Source organism: Convolutriloba macropyga, chromosome 8 (genome assembly GCF_964194025.1).
Source record: "Convolutriloba macropyga chromosome 8, txConMacr16.3, whole genome shotgun sequence".
Classification (NCBI taxonomy): domain Eukaryota; kingdom Metazoa; phylum Xenacoelomorpha; order Acoela; family Convolutidae; genus Convolutriloba; species Convolutriloba macropyga.
This window is the reverse complement of record NC_134475.1, coordinates 10037589-10065382: the sequence shown is the minus strand read 5'-3', so window position 1 is coordinate 10065382 and position 27794 is coordinate 10037589. Positions and strand designations below refer to the sequence as shown.

Below are 27794 nucleotides of genomic sequence, written 5' to 3'. Positions count from 1 at the left end.
AGGATAGTTGACTCATATTGAAAGTTATCAGAGTGGAGCTTCGAGACAAAATTCACACTTGACAAAAACTATTTAAAATCAAGTTAAAGACATCACAGCAATTGATATGGAACTTAAAACGCAAAAAGGGCAAGGGCGCAAAAGTAGCTCGGTCAAAACAGAAGAATTGCATTAAAAAGACCACTACGTTTGCAATAAATGCTTAAACTTCGCTTGAGAGCAATTAACAAGCAAATTGTCGACGAAGTTTTCAATGTTTTTCTTTATGAAAAACTTAGAAATATATAGAAACTTGGAAACAAAAAATGAAACGCGAAACAAATGATTAGAAGGGCAAATAATTACAATTAAAATCAGACTCTTTAGCCTCACATCGTGCGACAATTTTCTAACAACTTCTCAAAAATTTCTCAACATACGGGGCGAATTGACAAAGTTATTGCAACTGATTCCCAGACCTGCGATCTCAAAACATCAATAAAAGATAACTCTACCTCACAAACAAGAAGATCATTAATGTTAAATATTTTCAAGTTGATGCCTGAATTAATCTATCAATTCTGTTTCATTTTGCTAACGGTCAGTTCAGTAAACTGAGAAAGAAAATGGCTTTTGTTGGAAAAAACGGATGCAATTGCATTGTTTCCATTCTTTGTTCGTCTTTTCAAGTCAGATGAAAATTTGCTATTGGCTTATTGTATTTCATTGGATTTTTATTGAAACGCGTTTAGTGTTTTTGTTTTTTGGTACAAAACGTGCCTATATATTTTTATCAGTTTTGCTCGTGACAAACAGTTTAACCGTTCCGGATAATTTTTCCTACGGCGGACACAAGTGCATTGGATGTGTGTGGTGTGACATATTGCGTGTGTTAACTGAAACAATTGTGATCCAATTCGGTAACCAGAACGGTAACAATTTCACAATTATGGTACGTCAATTGTTTAACAACACGTAAGTTAAGCTTTTCTGGTCTTTGTAATAATTTAGTTACTTAACTGAGAATCAAACTATAGTATTCGTGAACACGTATTTGAACTGTTCAATTTGCTGTTCAGCTCAGGGGGGTCAAAGTCATTACAGAATCAACACATAATCTGGTTAATTATAAACCGAACCACACTCCTGTTGTTTCAACTATTTGCGCGAGTTTTGCAAAGTTAGTTAACTTTGATATTTAATCTTAACCGTGATTTATTTTAGGTTCATAGCTCTAATATCTTGCAGATATTCAACCTAAATTTAGTTTAAACTATAACGACTTTACACCAATCTTCTAATTTCTTTCAGGTTTGTTCTGTTTTTGACAAAAATGGAGGCGATCCGAATGCTGCAGTTTGATAAAAATCATAATTAGCTCACCCTAATTTGCTAAAAATCCAAGCTAAAAACAAACTAAGCTACATTTGAGCCTGATTGAGAGGTGTGATTAACTGTTGAGCAGTAATCATATTGTGTATTTCGTCCATCATATGTTGAAGGAGCCGTCTGATTTGTCAACAATTGTGAACCTGGGGGAAATGAGGAAACGACACGATTCTAAAGAAGAGAAATACATGAGAGACAGAGACATGATGCGAGGAGAGAGGTCGCGAGGTAAGACAGAACATCAACTCACTTGAAATTGAAAATGACAAATGTCAATTCGGAAAATTATTTGAAAATTTTTGACTTTGAAAACCTAGCTATCTATTTTCTGTATCCGAAAAATTTCACAACTTTGAAATCCTAGCTATCTATCTTCTTTATCTGAGAAATGTCTGACTTTGAAATCCTTGCTATCTATTTTCTGTATCCAAAAAAATTCACAACTTTGAAATCCTAGCTATCTATCTTCTTTATCTGAGAAATGTCTGACTTTGAAATCCTTGCTATCTATTTTCTATCTTAAAATTTTCATGTATTTGAAAACCCATCTATCTATTTTTAAATCACGATGGATCTTTGAAAATTATCTCCATTTTTGCAAAATGGCTCTATTCTTGAAAAGAATTGAAGCCAGCCAGTTTTGAACAATTCCAGTAGAGTAAGTTTTACGCTCTTTTATGGGATGCCAAACTCCATAGATTACCTCAAAACTATCTATCAGGTGGTAGCATGCGCAACGTTGCTTAATGACCGGCACGTGATTGGCGAATAATATCTGGCAGCCCATGAGAGGAATGCTGTAAAAATGGCTACGTAATGGCGCTCAATGTCCATTTTTGGTTTGTTTGGAACATGAGGCCGAAAATTTTTGTTTGCTTGTTTTAATTTTAAAAGATAACATATCAGTTAAAAAGTTAGCGTTCTTAATTTTACAGAGTTAATATGTTATTTTCTGGCGTTGAAAAGATTTTTTCAATTACTCAATCCCGCATCTTTCGTTGCAAAATGTTATGCTTGCTAGAAAATATGTCGGTTGTGTTTCAGGAAAATAAAAAGTTCTGCTCCAATCGTTTCCTTTGCTATTGTGTGTGTAATTGCTCTCAAACGAAGTTTGTAGCAGTTATATTAGTCCTCTCGGTCTTTTTTATGCGGTTTTTCATCTGACGCTTTTGACTATTCGTCCTCAAAAACGGGGTAAACAGGTAGCGTCCAGTGGGCGTTAAGTGCTCTTAGAGCCCATCAAATATGCGATTCGCAGGATCTGTTTTGGAGACTTATACTGCGAAGGGTGGTTATTTGATATTGACTCCCCCTCCCCCACTGTTGCCATCCCATCAGCGCCCCAGTGCACCCCCCGCTGCGCTCACATAAGACCCTTCAATCAAGCTAAAACTAGCCTCACTAAACCGTACCTAGCTACTGACGAAGCCAACCGCTCGCCGGTAGTTTGAGAGCAGTTCGCCCGTCGTAAGTCGGTTATGTTTGGTATTTTTAGGACTTTGTCTTCAAATTAAGTACTTGTAAAGTATGAAGCCCTTTTTGTGATACTGAAAAAACAGAAATCTAATAAAAAGGGGCAAACATGCAAGAATCACCAATATTCTACAAAAACTCTTAGTACCAAGAACAAAGACCATTTGAGGAAAATAAAACAGTTATGAAGAGCAAAAGGTAGTTCGGTAGACAATGGCTGTGACTTGTTTTTAGAGAAACTAAGCTACAAATTAACAGAAGTAAGATCGGCAAAGCGCAAAAATCCATTGTCATTTCAAACTCGAGAAATTTGAATCTTCATAACATCTCCAATGAACATCATAAAGTCTTGTAGTTTAAAAATTATCTCAAAATAACAACAAACAAAAAGCACAAACATTGAGAAGTTTCTAAAACTCACAAAATTGTTGTAAAACAAACTGACATAGCCCTAAAGACACCAGTTAAAACGTTTAACGAACATAGAAAGTATTGTTTGGATCAACAAAAAATAACAAGATCTCTCAATCATGAGGATAAATTACGAAAATGATGCAAAATTTTTAAAATTCGAAAAAGTTACGAAAACTTTTCTTTAAAAAAAAATTATTTGAGTGTCGTTAAAATCGTTAGCTATGTACAGATATTACTCCTTGAGTTCATTCATATGTCTATTGGTGACCAACGAGACCTTTTATTACCCAATATATGGCATACAACAACAAAAAGGAATAAATACAGGGTAAATTTATGAAAAAACTACCAATTTCTGCAAGGGAACGGAGTCGCAGCCTCCAAAACCATAAGTTATAAAAGCAATAAATAAGTTCAATTGCGTAATTTAAGCGCTTTTCCCTATCGAATTTTTCGGTTATATGACAATTAACCAAAGAAACATAAAAGAAGAGCAAAAATGTGCAATTAGGCACAAAAATCACAAAATTTTGTATGAAAACTCGTAGCACCAGAACCAAGAAGCCGTTATTTAAGAACCGCCAAAAAGAAGAATTTGTGTCTTATATGAAAGTTACTTGACCTATATTTACTCAGAATGAGCTAAAAATGACAGAAATGAGATTTAAAAATATTGACAAATTCAAAAAATATTGAAATTTTCTTAAAACATTTAATTTCAAATGTCATAAGAGACATTAGATAACAACCGAATGCCTTGTTTAGGTTCACTTACACCTCTTGAAGAAGCCATTTGGATTTTTTATCACTGAGAATTAGCAAAGAGACTGCAAAATGAAACATGAAGGCAAAAGACGAGAATTCACTTAAAGTATACTAAAACTCTTTGTCAAAATCATAAAATCCACTATGTTTTTCTATGAAAACAAACTGTACGTATGTTTGTCCTGTTTTTTACTTTGTCCTAATGAGAGCTGTCAATAATTGAGCCGTGATTTGAAAGTATTTAACATTGAATAAACAATGCAGCAAATTATTTTGAAAAAAAATGCAGCGCCCAAATAAAATTTAAATGTCTGATTGTAAGAATCCATGATAAGATCAAACCTATCCCTGATTTAGCCGCGCGCCCAAAAAACGGTCGATTGTTCCAATTATTTGTGAAGTTGATCACTGAGTGAGTTAAATATTACAAAAAACGATGATGGTTTTTGTATAATTATTGAGTTAAATTTTGCAAAAAACGGCAAAATTTTAATTCTAGAAGACTTTATAGGGCGCTACTTTTTACTAGTGATCTTTTGGAGATAACGGAGACTGTGTCGGCTGTTTATAGGTCTCTACGTCTGTCAAACTTTATCAAAGTGGACCAAAAAAGCATATTTTGTGCCATTTTGATTAAAAAAATTGAAAATTTTATCAAAAGTTTTAGCCAAAAAAAACCTGCAATCAAACAATTCAATAACGCTTTTCTCTCTTAAATGAAAACAATAGCACTGTATCTTTAAAAATTTAACTTTTTTATGTAAGTGAAATTGAGCCGAATTTTAGCGAAAATTGCGGAAATAAAAACTTTGCAGTGCTCACAAAACCTTAAACCCCGATAACTCCCTGTTAAAAACGAAATTTGAAAAACTTTTTCAATTCCATTTTCTAGGATGTACGAGCTTTCACCGCTCACAACTCTCTACGATGAATATATCGATCGGCCAAAATTGTCAGAACAAAAGAATCCAGTTGAGTATATAGTTCCTCCCTCCCCACTAAAGTTGGGGTCGGAACAAATAATCTGGTCTCTGTCTGCATAACTCAAAATGGTACAATTTTTGTGCATTTTATCGGTTGTTTTTCAAACCATCAACGAATTTTCAGCATTTGCCTTGGAAAGTTGTGTTGGTATCTTAACATAAAAACTGGTTTCTTAACATATAACATTTTTCTTAACATACAAACTAACAGAGCTATTTTTCCAAGAAACGATTTTATTTTTTTTGTGAATTATTTTTAATTTTTCTTAACATGATTTTTTCCGTCCGCTTGCCTGAAGAGTTGATTTGATATTTTTTATGTACACGCGAATCCTCCTGGCTTATGATTTGATAGACTCTTCGCTATAGAATTTAATATATCAATCGTGACATTATAATGTAATATAATTAATATAAAAATATTATCTTTTCACTTTCAAGGAAATTTTTCAACTTTTGAACTTTTTTTTAATGATATGACCCTTTTTCTTGCAAATTTTGCAAGATAACCATTTTTTGACAGATCTTGCAAGATAACTTTTTTTTCTGGCAGATCTTGTAAGATAACCATTTTTCTGGCAGATCTTGCAAGATAACCATTTTTCTGACAGATCTTGCAAGATAACCATTTTCTGGCAGATCTTGCAAGGTAACCATTTTTCTGACAGATCTTTCAAGATAACCATTTTTCTGACAGATCTTGCAAGATAGCCATTTTTCTGGCAGATCTTGCAAGATAATCATTTTTCTGGCAGTTCTTACAAGATAACCATTTCCTGGCAGATCTTTCAAGATAACCATTTTTCTGACAGATATTGTAAGATACATTCTTCTGCTAGAATCTTGCAATATAATCATCTTTCTGGCAGAACCTGCAATATAACCATCCTGTCTCGCCTGGGGTAACCAAGCAACTGACTTCAGTCTCAAAAAAATTTCTGCCTTACTGTCTGAATGTTAAATGTGTGCTCCAATGCTACCAAAAATAAAGCAATGCTTTTAAAATAAAACACTATTTTTTGCCGTCGTAGGCGAAGTCGTCCCTTTCGTAGATGCTAACAAGCATATATATTACTTGTTGCATAAACCAACAATTAATCTTATGAAATAAAGCAAGGCAAGGATTTCAAAACCAACAACGTGAACTCCAATCAGAATTCTACATTTTGCATTCCTTGTTTAAAGCGCAACAAAAGGTTCAAGTTAGTGTACTGTTGCTTTTCATTTATTAGCCAGACTATTTGAGTGGAAATCGTTTAAGTGGCTTACGTTTTTCAATTGAATGGCGTGTTTTACATTTAACTTGAAAGCTTTAGCGATCAATTGAGAAAAACGTAACAGGACGTCATTAAATCTTATGAACGAAGATGCGTTTCCGTTTGCATGCCATATTCGGTGCCGCAGATTTAAATTTTACTGAAGCTATTTTGCGGAAGATTAGTTTTTGTAATTTTTCTGATGTGCAGTTCAAGAATATATTTTAGAAGATAATTGTTTCCACCCTAGTCGAAATCGAATGGTTATCTTGCAAGGTTCTGGCAGATTCTTGCAAGAATATGCATATTCTTGCAAGATTGCTGCCAGAATCTTGCAAGATAACAATTTTTCTGCCAGAATCTTACAAGATAACCATTTTTCTGCCAGAATCTTGCAAGATAGCATTTTTTTTGCCAGAATCTTGCAAGATAACCTTTTTTCTGCCAAAATCTTGCAACATAATCATTTCTCTGTCAGAATCCTCTAACATATATCCATTTTTTTGCACAAGATCCTACAAGATGAATTGATTAATGCGAGTAATTCTGACAGCAAGAGATTTGCGCGAAAGCTCTTCTAAAGTCCTTCGAAGCTAAAAAAAGGCAAGCCGTGAATAATCACATTTTTCGAGCATTGGCAAGAAAACGCAAGCGTAAGTAGCTGAATTGAACGAAAGAAAGCTGTTTAAGCTGAAGAATAATATCACATAATTTTATCAGAAAAGGTAATCTAGACGTGCAGTTATGTAAATCTTGATAAAGTTGAAGGAAAATAGTTTTTAATCGTTAATCATTTTGTGTTAACAGTTCTCAAAGGCAGATTTTAATTTGTTTTCTTCTGATAATTCATATTTCCAGATTTCAAATCTACTTAAATTTATTATTTTTCTTAAACACGCAACTGATTCTTAAGTGATTTTCTGCTCGAAATTAAATGTGTTGCATGAACGCGAGCCAATAAGAGGACAGCTCGACCGGAACGAACCTGCAAGAATCTTGCAGGATAACCATTTTTCTGCCAGATCTTGCAAGATAGGCAGTTTTTGCAATATTCTGGCAGAATCTTGCAAGATAACCATCTGGTCTCGACTGTAGTTGAAAATTGGGTTGCTCGGGATAAAAAATGAACAAAATGGGATAATGGTGAAGAATCAGCCATGAGCAATCACTTATTTTTGCAGAGCAAAACGCCAGCTGATCCGAACCCATGAATATTAATAAGTCGCCTTACTAATGCTCATTTTCCATTTCTGAGTATAGAAACGTCGAGAACAATATTTGGAGAAAAATAGTTTTCCTAATTTTTTCACTGTGTTTCAAAGTTTATTTTTTTCACCCACTTTGGTGGGGGAAAAACTATATACTCAACAGGTTTTTTCGTTCAGTCAATTTTCGCCGATCGATACATGCATCTTGTGAAGCGTAAATTTTCAAATTAACAAGATTTTTTCCCCTCGCTTTTCTGTGGAGTTACGGAAGTTTAACCAGATGTGAACTTGAACCTAGCTTCCGTTGTTTTTACTTTTTCTGTTACTTTTGCTTAAATTTTGATTAAATTTTGCTAAATTATGAGAAAATTGTTAACGATAGTCTCATTGGTTTTACTTTAAAAGATAGAAGAGATTTGATGAATAGTTTGAACCAACTGTTTTGGCAATTATTTCAGCGAAGTTTTTGAAATTTCATTATTTTTTTCCTTGTTCATAATAAATGGCATCAAATATCCCTATTCGTTGCCTTTTGTCCAGTTTGACGGGTGAAGCTGACATCAAAACTGCTGGCATAATCTTTTATTCAGATTTGGGCTAATGTACCTCTGGTTCCTATGAAAGTTTTCTGGAAACAACATTTTTGCGGTCTTTCGGTAATTTAAGCCGACCTCTATAAGAAAAATGTACAGTTTATTTTTGATATATTAAAATTTTCATGTGCGATTTCAGCAATTTTTTAGAAAAATTGAGTTTTAACAGCCGCGCAGCAATAGCAAGACCAGTTTTGTTCTCGTCGTTGAAAATAAGAACGGTTGCTACGAGGTCCCTTAATGTTCCAATAGGGTCAAATGAAACAATATTGTGTTTTATCAGTAAAGCTCATGGAGTCCGACAAATTGTTTTCATAATTTTTTTTACCTAATTCTTGTTTTGCCGGCATTTGATGCCCTGTAGTCTTATGACTGAGTCTGATTAATATAATGTCTAATTCGTTATCGATGGTGCTATTGAAATACTATCTAATGCTTTCAGTTTACACGTAATAGTTTTCTGGTAATATAATAACTCAATCAAAAAATTCGTTTATTTTTGAAACAGAGACATTTGGTGAAATTAGGTATTTTGGTGTTATTTTGGCCTTTTTTGTACTGGAGAAGTAGCAAGAGCAGGATGAGTCCGTCTATTTGTAGAATCTAATAGTTCAAAAATAATTGTAATTTTTGAAATTTTTGAAATTTCATTATTTTTTTCCTTGTTCATAATAAATGGCATCAAATATCCCTATTCGTTGCCTTTTGTCCAGTTTGACGGGTGAAGCTGACATCAAAACTGCTGGCATAATCTTTTATTCAGATTTGGGCTAATGTACCTCTGGTTCCTATGAAAGTTTTCTGGAAACAACATTTTTGCGGTCTTTCGGTAATTTAAGCCGACCTCTATAAGAAAAATGTACAGTTTATTTTTGATATATTAAAATTTTCATGTGCGATTTCAGCAATTTTTTAGAAAAATTGAGTTTTAACAGCCGCGCAGCAATAGCAAGACCAGTTTTGTTCTCGTCGTTGAAAATAAGAACGGTTGCTACGAGGTCCCTTAATGTTCCAATAGGGTCAAATGAAACAATATTGTGTTTTATCAGTAAAGCTCATGGAGTCCGACAAATTGTTTTCATAATTTTTTTTACCTAATTCTTGTTTTGCCGGCATTTGATGCCCTGTAGTCTTATGACTGAGTCTGATTAATATAATGTCTAATTCGTTATCGATGGTGCTATTGAAATACTATCTAATGCTTTCAGTTTACACGTAATAGTTTTCTGGTAATATAATAACTCAATCAAAAAATTCGTTTATTTTTGAAACAGAGACATTTGGTGAAATTAGGTATTTTGGTGTTATTTTGGCCTTTTTTGTACTGGAGAAGTAGCAAGAGCAGGATGAGTCCGTCTATTTGTAGAATCTAATAGTTCAAAAATAATTGTAATTTTTGAAATTTTTGAAATTTCATTATTTTTTTCCTTGTTCATAATAAATGGCATCAAATATCCCTATTCGTTGCCTTTTGTCCAGTTTGACGGGTGAAGCTGACATCAAAACTGCTGGCATAATCTTTTATTCAGATTTGGGCTAATGTACCTCTGGTTCCTATGAAAGTTTTCTGGAAACAACATTTTTGCGGTCTTTCGGTAATTTAAGCCGACCTCTATAAGAAAAATGTACAGTTTATTTTTGATATATTAAAATTTTCATGTGCGATTTCAGCAATTTTTTAGAAAAATTGAGTTTTAACAGCCGCGCAGCAATAGCAAGACCAGTTTTGTTCTCGTCGTTGAAAATAAGAACGGTTGCTACGAGGTCCCTTAATGTTCCAATAGGGTCAAATGAAACAATATTGTGTTTTATCAGTAAAGCTCATGGAGTCCGACAAATTGTTTTCATAATTTTTTTTACCTAATTCTTGTTTTGCCGGCATTTGATGCCCTGTAGTCTTATGACTGAGTCTGATTAATATAATGTCTAATTCGTTATCGATGGTGCTATTGAAATACTATCTAATGCTTTCAGTTTACACGTAATAGTTTTCTGGTAATATAATAACTCAATCAAAAAATTCGTTTATTTTTGAAACAGAGACATTTGGTGAAATTAGGTATTTTGGTGTTATTTTGGCCTTTTTTGTACTGGAGAAGTAGCAAGAGCAGGATGAGTCCGTCTATTTGTAGAATCTAATAGTTCAAAAATAATTGTAATTTTTGAAATTTTTGAAATTTCATTATTTTTTTCCTTGTTCATAATAAATGGCATCAAATATCCCTATTCGTTGCCTTTTGTCCAGTTTGACGGGTGAAGCTGACATCAAAACTGCTGGCATAATCTTTTATTCAGATTTGGGCTAATGTACCTCTGGTTCCTATGAAAGTTTTCTGGAAACAACATTTTTGCGGTCTTTCGGTAATTTAAGCCGACCTCTATAAGAAAAATGTACAGTTTATTTTTGATATATTAAAATTTTCATGTGCGATTTCAGCAATTTTTTAGAAAAATTGAGTTTTAACAGCCGCGCAGCAATAGCAAGACCAGTTTTGTTCTCGTCGTTGAAAATAAGAACGGTTGCTACGAGGTCCCTTAATGTTCCAATAGGGTCAAATGAAACAATATTGTGTTTTATCAGTAAAGCTCATGGAGTCCGACAAATTGTTTTCATAATTTTTTTTACCTAATTCTTGTTTTGCCGGCATTTGATGCCCTGTAGTCTTATGACTGAGTCTGATTAATATAATGTCTAATTCGTTATCGATGGTGCTATTGAAATACTATCTAATGCTTTCAGTTTACACGTAATAGTTTTCTGGTAATATAATAACTCAATCAAAAAATTCGTTTATTTTTGAAACAGAGACATTTGGTGAAATTAGGTATTTTGGTGTTATTTTGGCCTTTTTTGTACTGGAGAAGTAGCAAGAGCAGGATGAGTCCGTCTATTTGTAGAATCTAATAGTTCAAAAATAATTGTAATTTATATATATATATATATATATATATATATATAATATATTTCTGAAGTAATTTTGCTCTTTTTGTTTTTTTTAGTTACAGACGAGAATGATTTCAAAGCAAACCTCAAATTTCGACGTGTCAAATTTACGTGCAAAAAGTGGCCAATAAACAAACATAATATAATGAGCGCTTTACATATGATTTTTTGGCTACAACACAATTTGCATAAAATGGTTCGTGCATAAAATCGGTCGTGAATTTTTTTGTTCTTACTGTATTCAAGTGTTAATGTGTACTCATTTTACCTTAGTCTCACTAATGACGTGCCGGTTTGGCTCCCTATACAGCAACAATTCGATTTAGTTTATTTACCATTTTCAAATTGAAAGCTTACGCCCGTTATGCCTTACACTTCATAATTTTTTTTTTTACAAAAAGCGTAGTCTGAGCGTTTTTTTTTAGCATAGTCTGAGTAAAGAGAAAGGTCGAAGTCTTTTTCAAGTGATTTATAATGTTCTTTTTTGCTGTTTTTTAAAATAGTTTTTTATTTTTGATACTACGAGTCTTCATTTTGACAGTACAATTTGACACTGTACTACGATTTTTTTTGAAACTGTACAATTTTTGAGGTTCTCTTTTGCTGTTTTATCCCATGATCACATGAATGGGACATTAATGACAAATTGCATATCACATTCTGGGCGCTGAAATAAGACGCAATTGGTTATCTCAGTAATTTTAGTGAAGAAATTTTCATCGCATGGGCTTTGACACCGTTTCCTCGCAAAATTTGAAAGGCCTTTGAATATTTATTTGTCCTTGTTCTTTTTGTAGTAGTATGAGATTCTCATTAATGGCAGGTCTCAATTGTTTTTGTTTGAATGTATATACGGAGCCAAAGGTTGATTTCGTTGATCTCTAATTGCTTTCATGACTTTGAATATATTTTTTTCAAAAAGTGTAAACGTATTTGCTTATTTTCCCCCATTTGTTTTCCGCGTACTTGTTAGTTGTTCTCAATGAAGACAAGTCTCATATCTTTTTGGGTGGAATGCAATTCATTTGGTTAAGCTTTTTATCTGATGCTATTTGGATTTTTTTCTTAGGCTTTTTTAGAGTTTTGGTCGTAAGTAATGCTTGTTGTTTTTATTTGATTTTGTTGTTTGTCTTGTCTCTTACTCTCCTTAATCTCAGGTATCATTGGCCCTCTAATGAATTTTTGTTTCATTTGTTTAGTGGTTAAAGCTTAAAGCGATTTTTTAAACGGATACACCAGTTATTTTCGAAAATGTGATTTTTGTGAAGGTTTTATATCTCTTTCTGATTTGGTGGACAATTAAGTCAAGAACCTGGTTGAGTGGGGTCGAAACATTTTGTGCAGGCGCACATTACCGAGCCTCGTTGTTTTAGTCTGTTCGCTTAGCCATGTTTGCTTAAACGCGACTTGTAATAATTTGATAATTCTACTACACGTTTGGTTATTTAATGTGTATGCTCTGCCTTATATAAATACTACCTCAGTGCTGCAATAATCTCTTGATGACGTAAAAGCTTCTTTAACAAGGCTTCTACAAATTTCTCGTTATTCGTACCGAGGCTGCATTCAATTTTAACTTGACTTGGGTTTAGCGTTTTCCCGTGCTAGCGCATTTCGTGCGCTGAATTGTAGTCTATTCGCCAAAATTTTGCGAAAAGTGCTGTACGGGTTGAAATAATTTCGATAAACGTGAATCATTTCTTAATAATTTTTGTACTGGTCTGTTTTGAGTCATGTTAAAAATTATTAATCTTTCTATCTTTTTAACTTACACTGTTCACAGGCTTTGGTATTAATCATGTTTAAAGTGCACGTGAATTCGTTGGTGTAGTTGTAATCTGTTATAATAAGTTTTTAACCAAGTGTTGTCGAGCAAATTCTGTTCTTTATTTATATTATTTATTTACAGCTTAAGTATATAAATCTGAGTCTTTATCACTATTTTGTGAACGATAAGACCTTTACCACTATCAGATTTTTTTCTTTTTTTTTTGCTATAATGTCCAATCTAAACAAAGCTATCAATTGCGTATTTTATGCTTTGTTTGCCGCGACAAGCATATTCTAAAGAACTTAGATGTTCTATTTTTCGCGCCTATTTTAATAGGAGAATATTAGTTAGCGGCATTTTTTGTTCAGTAAAGTCCTCTTTTTGGAAACTTTTTGGAGTTCTAGAAGGTGAGAGAGGTACCATATTAAACATAACAAAGAAACTTTTTTTCACTAAAAACGAAAATCGTCTTCTCGCGTACATAAAAACAAGAGCTCATACACTAATATAATAATATAAAGAAATGTGATTAGAGCATATTTTTTGCTCTCAAATTTATTGTTTTTAATAGCCGCACAGCGATAGCTGGGGCTATTATTGGCCTTCTCTTGGTTTTTTTTATTTCGTCGTCATGATTTTTGTTACGACCATATGACGTCACAGCCACTTTTTGTTCATTCGTTCATGCAATTTCAACTGAATTGCATGTGTGACGTCATTTTTCGCTCTTAGTGGAGCGAGTTTTTTTGTTCATGCGCGTGATTAAATTTTTGGTCACACTTGACTTACCTCACTCTCAAAAATGACTTCCTCACTTTGAAATTGACTTTTATTTACTTTAATTCAAAGAGATAAAGTCAAATGGGTGTGTGTCACTCTAAATGAAGGTTATTTGAGATCAGCTAATAGAGGCAGCAATAACTTATACAGATTTTTAATCAAAATATAACAGATCAGCCTTCAATGAAAAGACGAATTTTTTTGGTCTGTCTTTTTTACTGTTTTTCTTTAGACTGCCGGTCTACAAATCTATTGCGGCTATTTTCTGGCAATCTGCCAGCTATGTTTTAATTTGTCGGTAAGAACCCAAAGAGTTTCCTAGACTTTAAATTTGTTCAATATGTGACGAAGTATTATTGTAGCTTTGGAAGGCTAAGCAATATAAAACGCAGAACGAAAAGTGAAGTAAAGTATCTATAATATTTTCAAATTCTGAAAGTTTGAGTACGACCTCCTAAACGTCTATTGTTGGTGATGAATAACTGATAACAGCAATTCGTTGCCAAATAATGGAGAAATTTCCTAGCAAAATTGGAATCATGAGTTTGAAGAAACAAATTGGCGAAAAAGTGTTTTTTTAGCTTATTTCTAAATCGAACGTTAAAATTTTAATGCTGTTAGAGAAGAATCAGCGCGGTCAATAAATTGATGGTTGAACAGCCCGCAAATTTTCCCCATATTTTGCTACGCGACCGCCAAATTCCGCACTGGCCAATTCGCCCTCACAATGACTTCGCGCAAAATTCGTCGATCGAAGGACGCGTTGTATTTTTTGCTAATTGAAATGGTTTTTTCAAATGTTTGCGTTTGGATAGAAAAAGAAGTATGCCATTTTGCCCTAAGTAATCAATTAATTGAGCTTAGGAGCCATCCTGAAATAACAATTGTTTCAAGGGTGACGGAAAACAGCGTTGCTTCAGCGAAAACAATTTGGGGGATCACAGTATTTGTGTAGAAATAAAGTCAAGAAAAAACAAAAGTTTGAAAACAATCTTACGTCAGAAGTATTGTTTTCTGACCGAATCCATCTTTAATAGCGATATCCTTTGCTGATGCGAGTCAGCTCAATAACTATCATATTGTGAAGTATTTACTTGCTCTCGAACAAAGTGTAATCGTGTGCGTTTCGCTAAATTTTATGCAAAATTTTTGTTTGACCGTTTTCTCTAGAACATTCTTTCAATTTCTTTTATCGAGTGTCTTTTTCAGGCTTTACTTCTTGATTTTTTATTGACCTAAATAACTCTTGTTCAGATATGCAGTGTATTGCTATTGCTCAAACAAAACCTATTGTAAGATATGCTAGGACAAGGGCATGGTGGGCGAGTGGTGATGGATAAGTCTATTACGCTGGAGGTTTGTCGTTTTTTGCAGCCATAAAAAATTATCTAGGCTACAGCCACTGCCTGCCTGTCGTTCAAAAGCAATGTGTCCCACGTCATTTTGAAAAATATATTGTTGTGCTAAAAAAAGCTATCTCTGCTGTTTCGGTTAAATTTTTTTGTTTGTTCCGATCCTACTTGTGGGGGGTTAGGAACTATATACTCAAATGGGTTTTTTTGTTCAGACAATTTTGGCCGATCAATATATTCATCGTAGAGAAATGTGAGTGGTATCCTTGAAAAGCTGGTGCAGCCTAGAATTCAAAATTGAAAAGATTTATTCTAGTTTTTTCGAGGAGTTATCGAGGATTGAAGTTTTGTGTGAACACGGGATATTTGTTCACTTTTAGTGTAATTTTTTCAAAATAAAATATTTTCTATAAAAATAGTATTTCAAAATTAAATTTCACGCCAAAAATTGAAACAATTTTGTGTTCCTAATAGACTAAAGGCGATAAAAAGACTATTTCTGGTCTCTGGTCTCATAGGAAAGTTCACTAACAAAAAAATTCGAATTCTATTTGAGAGCTCTTTTTTTTATAAAACTTTTCTTTATATTTGCTTTTTTAAGTCACCTAGAGACAAGTCACTTTCCATATCGAAGTTCTGCTAATAACAAACCTCCCTTACAGTCAGATGAAGCCCGATGAGCAAAAAATATCTTTTTCAAGGAATTGCCCATTTTTTGGATTCGCCTCAGAGTTTTCGTAATTTTAAATGAAATTTTGAATTTCTTTTTGCGTTTTTACTATTTTTTGGAGTCCTGTGGCATGGACTCATTGACTAACAGTGCAATATGTTCAGTAAAGAGCATTAAGTGAACATATTTAGTGCTTTGAGTGGACAGCTATTGGCTGGTTTAGACTTGGTTTTTTTTGAACATTAACCGATCATAAAATTTTTCGTGAACTGTTAGTCAATCTCAGTATTGACAGGACCCACTTGCTTTCTACTGAAACTAAAATTAATCTGGTTTGCGGATTTGTCTTCTAACTATTGGTTACACGACTTCAATGACACAGGATTCCAAGAATTTTTTTTTATTTTTGGAAATTTTTGTTTTATTGGTTACTTTTGAAATCTTATCACATTATCCAAATATTGATAACTGCAATTGGCCTAACGAAGACATTCATTGGATCATAGATAAAGTTTCAATAGTAAAGTTTATTGTTTAAATGGCTTCGACTTTTTCTTATCGCACTTTTCTACTGAATTTTTGGTTTTTGACTGTTTTTGTTGTTGTTTTCATAGTCATAAGACTTATTGTGATGTCTGATTGATTACCTATGCATGACAAACATCCCTATACTCCCATTGGGACATATTTGAGCGTATCTAATGACTTCTGTTGAAAGCTATTGAATTTAATCGCTGTTAAGACTAAGGATAATTTTTCGAAAATTTTTTTTGATTATTAACCAATCTTTGACTAACAGTTTAGTAATAAGTTCAAGATTGACATTATTAAGATTCTCAATATTGACAGTACCCATTTGTTTTCTACTGCAACTGATAGTTATCTGTTTAGCGGTTTTATCTTCTAACTATTGGTCATATGACTTCAATGACACAAGATTCCAAATTTAAAAAAAATTTTTTGTTGTTTTCGTGTTATTGGTTACTTTTGAACTCTTATTACATTATTCAAATATTATACACATTATCCAAATTTTATTGTAATCCCATGGGCTTAAAGAAGATGTTCAGTGGATCTCAGATAAAGTTTCCAGAAAAAAGCTAATGGTTTAATTGGCTTCGACACTTCTCGCACTTTTCTACTGAATTTTGGTTTTTGCCCGTTTCTGTTGTTGTTTTCATAGAGTTAAGACTTATTGTGATGTTTTATTGATTATCTATGCATGCCAAACATTGTTTTTCCAATCGGTTTATATCTGACTGTAGTTATTGACCTCAGTTAAAAGTTTTTGAGTTTGACGGCTGTTAAGACTTTAAAAATTTTTTTCGAAATTTTTGAACATTAACCAATCCTAAACACTTTTTTCGTGAACTGTTAGTCTCAGTACTGACAGAATCCTTTTTTTTCTACTGCATTCAAAATTAATCTGGTTAGCGGTTTTATCTGCTACCTATTGGTTTTAAAACTTCAATGCCACGAGATTTCATAATTTTTCGGGTACCTTTTCTCATTTTTGGATCCTTTCGAAATGTCACATTATCGTATTACGGATAGTACCCATTGGTCTAGGAAACGGACCATAGCTAAAGAAGTCTCTAGAGAAGAGCTTATGATTTAAATTGCTTCGACACTTTCTTCTGGCACTTTTCTACTGAATTTTTGGTTTTTGTCTGTCTTTGTTGGTGTTTTCGTAGTCAATAACTTGTTGTAAGGTGTTATTGATGAAATATGAATGGCAAACAAAGTTGTTGTCCCATCGAGTTATAATTTAGCGTATTTACTGGCTTCCGTTGAAAGCTAATGAATTTAATGGCGTTGATAATATCGTGGTTCTAATTTTTTGTTCATATTTGTTGATTTTTTGAAGTTACATTGATAATAAAGAGGAATCAAATTGCTCTTAATAACCAATTGAAAACAAAAGTTTTCAGTTCAAAGTTCATTTTTAATGCCTTCGACACTTTTCTCGTTCAATTTTTCCTGAATTTGCTGTTTTTGCATGTTTTTGTCCTTTAGGTAGCCGTAAATTGCTGACAGGTCTCATAACCTTGTAATTGAGGATTGAATGAATGATGTTACCAGAAGCTGTCTGTTTATAGCGAATAGTCTTAAAGTTTATGATATACATTTTCAATTTTTTTAAACTTTTCAGTTTTTGTTGTTCTTTTCCTCAAATTGTAACTTATTTTCATCAATCAAGGGTCCCATCCAATTTCTTGTATTTCAAAAAATAACATATCTACTGAAATTTTTTGTCTGCGATGTTTTTTTGGACAATATGAGTATTTAAAAACGTTTATTGAGTGGTCAATTTTTGTGTTTCTTCTTCTTTCAGAACAATCGCGTAATAGCAGATCCCGATGGTTTTCAAATGTGGCCCAAGTAAACTTGTTTAAGCCCTCACTATAGTTTTCTTTAGTTAGTTTCTTTGGCTTAGTTTAACCAAAGACAGTTTCTTTTGTTTTGGTAACGAATTTTAGTATCTTGTCAAGAATTATTTAGTTAAAACTAAAGGATTTTTAAAATTTTTCAAATTTTTTGGTTTAAAAAACGATGATTAATTAGTCAAATTTAGTTAAAACTATTTAGTTAACACTAAAGGATTTTGAAGACTTTTCAAGTTTCTTGGTTTAAAAAACGTTGATTAATTTTTGAATTTCGCCTCATTGTTCGTTCTTTTTGTCGACTTGTTACCTATTCTCATTAAGAAAACTTTCCATCTGCTGTTTTGTTCGGAAAAAGTAAATTTCTGTAGTTAAGGTTTTATCTGATTGCATTTTATCTGACGTTGTTTACTAAGTGCTATTACATTTAGATATTGAGTTTTTGCCGTTAATTTTTGAAAGCTAGTTTGAAATACGCTTTTTGTTGGTATTGGATACGTAAATGGTTCTATTGCGAGCTTTTTATGCAGGCCACTAGCACTTATGCTATCAAAGAAAAAGCAAAATTATCAAAAGCAAAATACGCGGGGGGGGGGTTATGTTAGGATGAAGGTAAATCGACGGGTAGCCGGAGAATTGGTATACATAAAATATAAAATACGACATCTTCGCTTCTATGATTGCATCATCGCCCAATAATAGATATGAAATTTGTCCATAGGATTTAAGATAGTTAAAATTCACAAAATAGTTCCAAATTATGATTGTGTACATATTAGACTACATCATTTCGTCTTATCCATTTATTAATTAATTGTAACGAGTCCTTTATGGCTACCTGTTAGCGGGCAGTCGACTCATTATTGGAGAGTTGACTTATTATTGGACCGATGACTGCTGTCTTTGTTAACTACTGAATGTTCCAACATTTTTTTAAGAAATGTGGGAATATATTTGTTAGGCTGGCTTTTTTTCGTCAGTCAAATTTCCACTTTCGTAGAGAAAAAAGAAAGACACCATTTTTTAGCCCTCAGGATCTAGTTTTGATTTATATAAGAAATTATTAAAATTTGAAAAAGAAAAGGAACTCTTTAAATTTTCGAGGGGAAAATTGAAAAATTTAAGGAGAAACCGTCGCTCGGGGGGGTTATGATACGCGTTGAATTGAAATCGAAGATAGAATAGAAACAAACGGAAAACTTTGTAGTATATTTAGTTGGGTTAGAGATTTTGTAGCAATTCAAACCTAAAATCAATAATTTGAACTATATGGCCAAACATTTCTATAAAATGATTAATTGCTCTTGAACGAAGTTCATGGCATTTATTGTAAACGTGTGTGTCTTTTTTTATGCAAAATTTTTGCTTGACAATTTTGACTTTTCGGGTGACTTTTACGCCCTTGACTTTTTGCGTTTCGCGTGATCTAAAGTTCTCTCTCAATCACAATTTCAAGCAGTCAAACTCAATTGGCGACAATTTAATACTAAAAGTCAAATGAAAAATGCGCCGAAACTGGTGTCATTTTTTCTTTTAATCTTGATAGTGGTATATGTTAACCTCTACTGTGATTATTTGAAGCCCTCTATTGAATTTCTTAGTCCCATTTAGGCTCACCCCTCCCGAACGAAGCGGGCTGCAATTGATTAGAGCTCCCACCAGTCGTTCGAGAGCAGTTCGTTTAGTCGTTTATGTTTTTTGTTTTTTTTCTCAGAACATTTTTTAATAAACATTACTATACATCTGTTTTCTGCTGTTTAAAAACTATTGTACGAACCAATTTGTTCTCTGCATCAGAAAGATTTTCGGAAAATTGAAAACATCAGGCAATTTAGAGCTCTCGAAATAGCAAAAAATCATCTTTGAAAATGTCAAACTAAAAGCAGAAAATTGTATTTGTTTTCTAAATTTTAAAGTTGTTCTTGCAAAAAATTCTTATCGTTTATTCAGAACTGGCGCTTTGAGTGTTTTCAAAACCTTGGAGGCGTAAAAGACCCGGCTTTCTTGCATTTGTCCCATTATGCTCATGAAATTTTTATATTGAAAAAAAATGGTACAAACTTAAAAATGTTATATTTCAAGGTTTAGTGACAAAATTTCAGTTACCCATAACAATTCCCTTTAAAAGTTCACGTCTAGGTTTTTTTAGGAACACCTAAAAGAACAGTGACGAAGTTTTTCTGTTGGGCTTTGTATTTGTTGGTGTTTCTTTGTGTAATATGTGGTGCGTGTGTTTGGTTTTTCTGCGTCCATGTGATTCAAATTGTACTACTTATCTTTCTAGAATTTGTTGAAGAGTTTTCGCTTTTGTTTTCGGAAAAAGTTGGCTTTTTTGGTTCAAATGGTATATGTGATTTTCTCCAATGCAATAAAGTTGCTTTTGGATACTCCCCACGATGTCTCTGACAGGATTTAAATTTCGTTTTTGCAACGTTGAGAGGTATGATGGAACATTCTGTGGTACGCACAGACCCGCACGAGCCGTCTTGTTATTGAACACGTGACGTATTCTTAAGTCTTAGTGGACAATTTTGATCACAGTTGCCATTGGATACAAGTTAAAAAAAATTTGCTATTCACATTCTAAACTGAAGCAGTTGGGATATCGACTCTTGATTTTAAATATTTCGTATCTCGAATATACAGCTTTTAAGTCATCGAAAGGTCGCTCAGTTGTTTGGATTGGGTGATGATCTTAACGATGTCTACCATATCATTCATTTGTTACAAAATGGAGCAGAAAACCTTTTCAGATGGTCGACCTCAAGGTATTTATTGATTGGAACTTTTTCCTTTTCAACCCGTACAACCACATTCTACAATAAATATTATATACGAAGGTATATACTGATTTTTATGGCTAGACCAACATGTCAATATTTAGTACCAATTTGTATCACGGATCAGTGTGTGCAAACCATTACAGACAAGTAGTAAGAAGTGAGGGGTTCTGTCGCCCAGTTTTCGCATCATTTTGAATTAATGTAAATTTCATGCAGGGTTCCACGTACACAAAACGAGAGACAACCTCATGAAGTAATGCGATCTCTGGGCGACAGACCCCTCATTTTTTTTTACTTCGCAGGCATCTAGCGGTACCGAATTTTGTATCTTAATACATTGCAAAGTTGACTATACATGCTTAAACATAATCTTTTTAATTCGTCTTTAATGGCCATTTTCGTTCATAGTAGATTTATGTTGGCACCGGTAGATGCTTGTAATGACAGGCAAGTGAATACATAAACTTTTGCTCACGATGAAAAGGAAACAGATTTCTTTAATCAATCTTTCAGGAACTTGTTTGCCATTTGATCACATCTCGGATCTTTTCCGTTATTGCCACCCCTTCCCAAAGTTTAATGTAAGTGTTATACTATATAAATAACTGTGATAATAACAGTTGCATAACTTACCGATGAAATAAATTTGTAGAGCCCGATGAATACTGAGAAAATCTGAAACAGTGGTGAAACTCTGCTTTGGGATTAGACTTTTTGTCCGCCACTCGCTCATTATACACTATGGTACCAAAAAGCTACGTACAGCTGAAGATTTTTTAAAAAGCGTTACAAACATCAAATAATAGAAAGTTTGAGTTCAAATTTGTTCTCTAATAACGCGTTTTTTAGCGTCTAGCAGAGGGTTTGTATAGTTTTCATACAGGTTTCTAATGAAATCTGGGTCAATTTCGTTCCAAATATCCGACACTTTCTCAATTTTCTCAACAAAAACTATCTTTTTTCTTAATCGCTGCTTCAAAATTGGCCATAAATTTTCGATGGGATTTAGGTCTGGACATACAAAAGTTGGTTAAAAAAGTGACGGAAAAAGATGGTCTAATCAGCCGCAGTGTGGTATAAGTTATGCAACTGTTGTAATCGCAACGAGAGCTGATTACAAATATTTCCACACGGTTGTTATTGCTCTCTCGAAGTTAGTCAATAACTCGGCTCCGCCTCGGAGTTTGATAACTTCTCGATGGCGATAAAAACCGTGTGGTAATATTCATTTCAAACCACTGGGGCCCACTTGTTACGATATTAAATATTTATTGAGTTACGTAATACACGAGGGGAGATGAAGTGAAAAGATCCGACATCTCATCATAAGTGAGTTTGATCAGTTTGATTTCAGTAACAATTGTTTGCTAATTAAATGAAGCTGTTTTCAAATGCAGACCATTCAACACTTATCACATCTGCCATGCTTGGTGATAAAAATGGCTGGTGATGGTACAAGAAACGAATAGGTGCAACTCCCATTACAGAACACCCCCAACCCCCCCCCCCCAATAAATGATATGGCATATTTGGGGTAATGGTTGGGGGGCTGATTTTGCATTATGTGGCCACTAACGAGTGTCATATGAGCACCGCTGGGGGAGGGGTGGGGCTGTAATTGGAAAAAAATCCGAAAAGGGGCTATTTTTGGGAAATCCGCTGACGGCATGCTTTTGTTTTTAGGACGACTTTCTCGACCGCTGTTAATAATCATCATTGTTGCACTATTCCTGGGCGTGACTTTCTACGGACCATTTGATTTGAGCTTTTTGTCATTAAGTGGCAAGCATTACGTCATTATCATCGATGCTGGAAGTACTGGTTCTAGAATACACGTGTTTTCTCTCAAAGAGGCTGGCATGGATGGCTACAAATTGCTCAAGGACGACTTTTATCCTTTGGAACCAGGACTGTCCTCGTATGGAAAAGATCCCAAGAAAGCTGCTGAGAGTTTGAAGCCTCTGTTAGATTTTGCGTATAAAAAGGTTCCCAATGAAAGTCATGAACAAACTATTGTCAAGGTGAAAGCAACAGCTGGGCTTCGAATTTTATCAGAGGAGGTTGCAAACAATATTCTTACTGAGGTTAGTCAACATTTCGAATTGCTGTCAAACGACATCCTTAAAGGTCATTCATAAAGGGTCGCGACCTCTCTAATTCTAAAGAGTCATTTTCGGAAGACAATTTGGGCTGAATTTTTCGTAGAAGATGAGTAAAGTAATTGAAAAACACTTGACATTTAGAACATTAGTGGAATGGATTGTCATAAAAAACATTTCATTGTGTAATGGGTTGGATAACTTTACTCGAGGATAAAAAGTTCTTTTCAGTAAATAAAAAAACTAGTATCGTGTTGTGAAATTGGTGTAATTTTGACCTCCTATGATAAGTAACTCTCAAACAAAGATTGTACCAATTATATTAGTCATGTGGCCTTTTTAATTGCTCTCAAACGAAGTTCGTAGCAATTATATTAGTCCTGTCGGTCTTTTTTTAATGCAATTTTTCGCTTGTCCGATTTTTCGTCTGACGCTTTTGACTTTTCGTCCTAAAAAACGGGATAAACAGGTAGCGCCCAGCGGGCATTAAGTGCTCTTAGAGCCTTTCAGCTCTGTTTCAGCTCAAACTGTTTTGGAGACTTATTTTTATACTTATGGTGTGAAGGGCGGTGCTTAGAGGTTGAAGACACCCCCAATGTTGACCCCCCCCCCCTATTGCCCCAACCCCCCCCGCCGCGCCGTTGCCCCCCACCCCAGTGTTGCCCCCAATCAGCCCCCGGTGCACCCCCCCCCCCCCCCCCCCCCTCCCGTGGCTAGCTACTGACGAACAACCGCTTGCTAAAAACCCAAATTTATAAATTTATACTATTTTGCAATTTTTTTCAAGCTTTTTGAAAATTTTGGACATTTGTTGTTTTTATCAGCCCTAGGTGTCAAGGAACCTCCTCTAGGGTTTAATAATAGCTTACTGCATTGTTTCTAGTACTAATGGAATGGTTTCAACATTTTAACATCACGAATTTTGACAATTTTTTTGACAAAACGTGCAATTTTTTCATTTTTTGAAATTTTTTCCCTTATATAGGTCTTTCCAGACCCAGGGGCTAGAAAACATCCTAAGGGCTTTGATAATAAATTTTTGAAACTTTTTTATTCACCCTGGAATAGTTTTTCAACTTTTCATTGTCACAACTTTTAGCAATTTTTTTATAGAAAACTTGCTTTTCAAGTTTTTTTGAAATTTTTTTGTCGTTTTGTAAATTTTTTCAGCCTTAAGAGCCAGGGAACCTCCTCTAGCGTTTGAAAATAAGTTACTGAATAATTTATAGATTAAATGGAATGTCTTGCAAGATTTTAGCATCACGAATTTAAGCATATTTTTTTATATTTTTTTCATTTTTTTCCAATTTTTTGACATTTATAGTCATTATTTAGATTTTTTTAGCCTCAAGGGTCAAAAAGCCTGCGTTAGGGTTCGATAATAAGTTACTGGAAAATTTTATTCGGTCATGGTTTAATTTTCAACTTTTTAATATCAGTTTTAGCAATTTTTTTTGAAGTTTTTAAAAATTTGTCATTTAGGTTTCTCTAGCATCAAGGGCCACGGAACTTCATTTAGGGTTGGATAAAAGGTTACTGCATAGTTTATAGATGTAAGTAATGGAATGTTATTCAAGATTTTAATATCACGAATTTAAGCTTTTTAAAATATTTGCAGTTTTTCATTTTTTTAAATTTTTCTCGGCAACAGATGCCATGGGACCTCCTCCAAGGTTTGATATTGAGCTGCTGCATAGTTTCTAAAGTTAAGGGGACGGTGATCAACATTTTTTATTACTCCAGTTTTTTTAATATTTGGATAAAATTTAAACTTTTCAAATTTTTGGAAAAATTTTATGTTCCAACTATTTCAGGCTTGAAACAGGGATACCGGGTAGTCTCTTGAAACAAAGAAATGACTCTTAAGATATTAATGTTTTGTATTCTAACAATATTTTGTTTAAATTTGAAAATTTTTTCAATGTTTTTTGTCCTTTTGATGGAGTTTAACGACCATTACTGGCCAACGAAACTTTTCAAGTCTCAGAGATGAGTTACTTGACACAACTTTCGAGACAGAAAGTGGTTTTGAGCTTTTTTTATTGAGAAAATGAAAACTTTTTTTGATTTTGCCTTTTTTCAGTTTTTTTCTTTATGATTTATTTATTAACAAGGTTAGAAAACTAGAAGTTGCATTGTCGAATCCAATTATGGAAGATATTCCTGTCTGTTTCTCTTTCGGTTAGGTTTCCTTTCCTTGTCTTTATCTCTCTCACTCTATCTCTCTCTCTCTCTCTCTCTCTCTCTCTCTCTCTTTGTTGATGCCGCTCTTCAGCTGCTGTTATGTGGCGTAATGTCATCATCTCTGATCCTCATTATCAATGAGTTATAGTTGAAATGTTTTTCATCAAAAATGATCTAACGGGCTCTTTTTAGGAAACTATTGCTAATTGCTCTCAAAAGCAATTTGCAGCAAATATTTTAATCTTGTTTGTCTTATGCAATTTTTCGCTTGGCCGATTTTTCGTCTGACCCATTTGACTTTCGATGTTAGTCGGTTATGTTATTTATGCGATTTTGCGCTCGGACGATTTCTCGTCTGACTCCTTTGACTTGTCCTCAAAAACATGTAAAAGCCCAGAGGGTATTAAGTTTCTCTCAAAGCCTTACGGTTTACTATTTTGCAAGTATGTGATTCAGCTGAAGTGTTTAGGAGAGATAAATTCATGATGTGAAGGGCGGTTCTTAGAGTTTGAGAAATTTGCCCGGTCATGTTTAAATAGGATTTGGTGAACCGTACATGTCAAGGGTATTTGGTGACGCATTATGTTAAGGATACTTTTTAGGTCGAGGAGTACGTAAAGAAGAACTACAAGTTCAAAGTGTTGCCCAAATTAGCCCAGATCATGGATGGCACTGATGAGGGAGTGTTCGCTTGGATCAGTTTGAACTACTTCTTGGACAACTGGGAGCCAGTGCCAATGAAGACAGCTGCTTTGGATCTCGGTGGTGGCTCATTCCAGCTAGTGTTTGAGACTGAGAATCCAGATCAACTTCCAACTGAAGCCAAAGGGAATGTACATAAGATGCCAGTGGCAGGAATGGCACGAAACGTGTACGTAAAAAGCTACCTCGGGTTGGGTCTGAAAGAAGCGAGGGTTAAACTTTTGAAAAAGGGCGAGGGTGAAGTTCTCTCGAGTCCCTGTTTGCCCGAAAAGTATACGGGCGATTGGGAGCATGGTGGCTCTACTTATAAAATCCAGGGCAGTTCTACATCGTCATACGACAATTGCCTCACCTCTGTAAAGACGACGTTCGAAGGTGCTATCACTCCTATCAACGAGTTGCTTACCAAAGATTTCTATGCCTTTTCCTACATTTACGACAAGGCAAAAGATGGTGGACTGGTTTCTGGAGTTGAAGGTGCTGTAGTGACTGTGGCTGATTTCACCAGAATAGCAAAAGAAGCATGCAAAGCTCAACTTGTAGATCAAAGGTTCCAGTGTCTGGACACAGTTTACATTAACTACCTCTTCTCCCATGCATTCAAAATGCCCGAAGATTTCAAGATGCATGTTGTGAAAAAGGTGAACGGGGAAGAAATATCGTGGGCGTTGGGGGCAGCCTTCCGAGAAATGGACGAGCGGAAAGTGTAAAGAACTGTACTTAAAACACGCACGTCCAAGTTTGAAAATACCGGAAGTCTGCAGTGTCAGAACAGAAGTTCCTATATTCAGAAGTTGCAGAAGTCTGCAGAGATTCAGGTTGACTTCCATTAAGTTTGGGCATTTTCAAACTTGATGCGTGTTTCAAGCAGGGTTAGGTGACTGTGTAGAAGTCACTTCGAAATTCTGGCTCATATCTCTTTTGGCTTCGGGTTGTATCTCTTTTGGCATCGCAGTTCTCGATAGACGCCAGAAGTTCGCAGTGACTTCAAGGATAGTCACGAAACCTATACTTGCAGTGCACCTGTATCTTATATCACTCAGTAACAAATTGTGCTATAATGAAACTTGTCGGAAAACATTTTCATATTTTTATTTCCTAGATAATACTTGAAATTGTCTTTTCCAGCAGAAGTTGTTTATCTTGTATATACATATTTACATAATCCTTATTCCATTCATCGCAGACGGTGTTAATATTTCCTTTTAAGACAATTTATTTTATTGAATAACAGTTATGTCATTTCTCAAAAGATCAAGTGGCTGGATGATGTCCATTCGCGCATCATGTTCGCCCCCTTGCATCTGCAATATTTGACTTTTCGTCCTCAAAAATTGGATAAACAGGTAGCTCCCGGCGGGCGTTAAGTGCTCTTGGAGCCTTTCAGCTCACTAGTCCAAGTAGACGATTCAGAGAAGCTGGTTTGGAGACTTACACTTATGGTGTAAAGGGTGGTTCTTAGATGTTGAACCTCACCCACCCCCTCCCCCCACGACACCCACCCCCCCCCCCCCCCGCACACTCATCAGCCCCCTCATTTCACCAATCCCCAACCTTGCACCATGTTCAGGCCGTAAGGGCCCCATGCAGCCAAAGACCCCCTCCAACCGTTGCCCCGACCCACCCCCGCTGCGCTTTCCTCACGCTCCTTCAATTAAGCTAAAGCTAGCCTTACTAAACCGTGGCTAGCTACTGACAAAGCCAACCGCTCGCCGGTCGTTTGATTGCAATTCGCCTGACGTTAGTTGATTATGTTTGCAAAATAAAATTACGGTAAGCTGTTAAGGCTCCCCTCCTACAACCCCCCACCACATCAGCCACCCTTTTTTCACCCCCTTTCAATCCCAACCCCTGCACATTGTTCAGGCCGTAATGGCCCATGCAGCCAAAAACCGTTGCCAAAGCCCCCCCCCCGCTGCGCTCACCTCACCCACCTTTAATTATGCTAAAGCGAGCCTCGCCAAACTGTGGCTAGCTACTGGCAAAATCAACCGCTCGCCGGTTGTTTGGGGCATTCGCCTGAACTGGAGCGTCTTTTGTTGATGGGTAATTTTTTAGAGTGTAT

The 27794-nt window shown here is 34.8% G+C and overlaps 1 protein-coding gene across 8 annotated transcripts; it reads left to right on the top strand.

The window, feature by feature from the left end:
- Positions 1-777: 777 nt before the first annotated feature.
- Positions 778-26962, top strand: LOC142344439 (ectonucleoside triphosphate diphosphohydrolase 6-like). 8 transcript variants are annotated; one of them, XM_075396081.1, is made up of 5 exons: positions 778-931; positions 1482-1596; positions 20715-20729; positions 22428-22828; positions 25630-26962. In XM_075396081.1, exons 1-5 carry the CDS (start codon positions 929-931, stop codon positions 26437-26439), a joined length of 1344 nt encoding a protein of 447 aa, XP_075252196.1. In that variant the 5' UTR covers positions 778-928; the 3' UTR covers positions 26440-26962. The 8 variants fall into 8 exon arrangements, with proteins under 8 accessions (XP_075252196.1, XP_075252197.1, XP_075252200.1 ...); XM_075396085.1 differs by having other exon boundaries at positions 792-954; XM_075396087.1 differs by lacking the exon at positions 778-931 and adding an exon at positions 1042-1159.
- Positions 26963-27794: the final 832 nt, after the last annotated feature.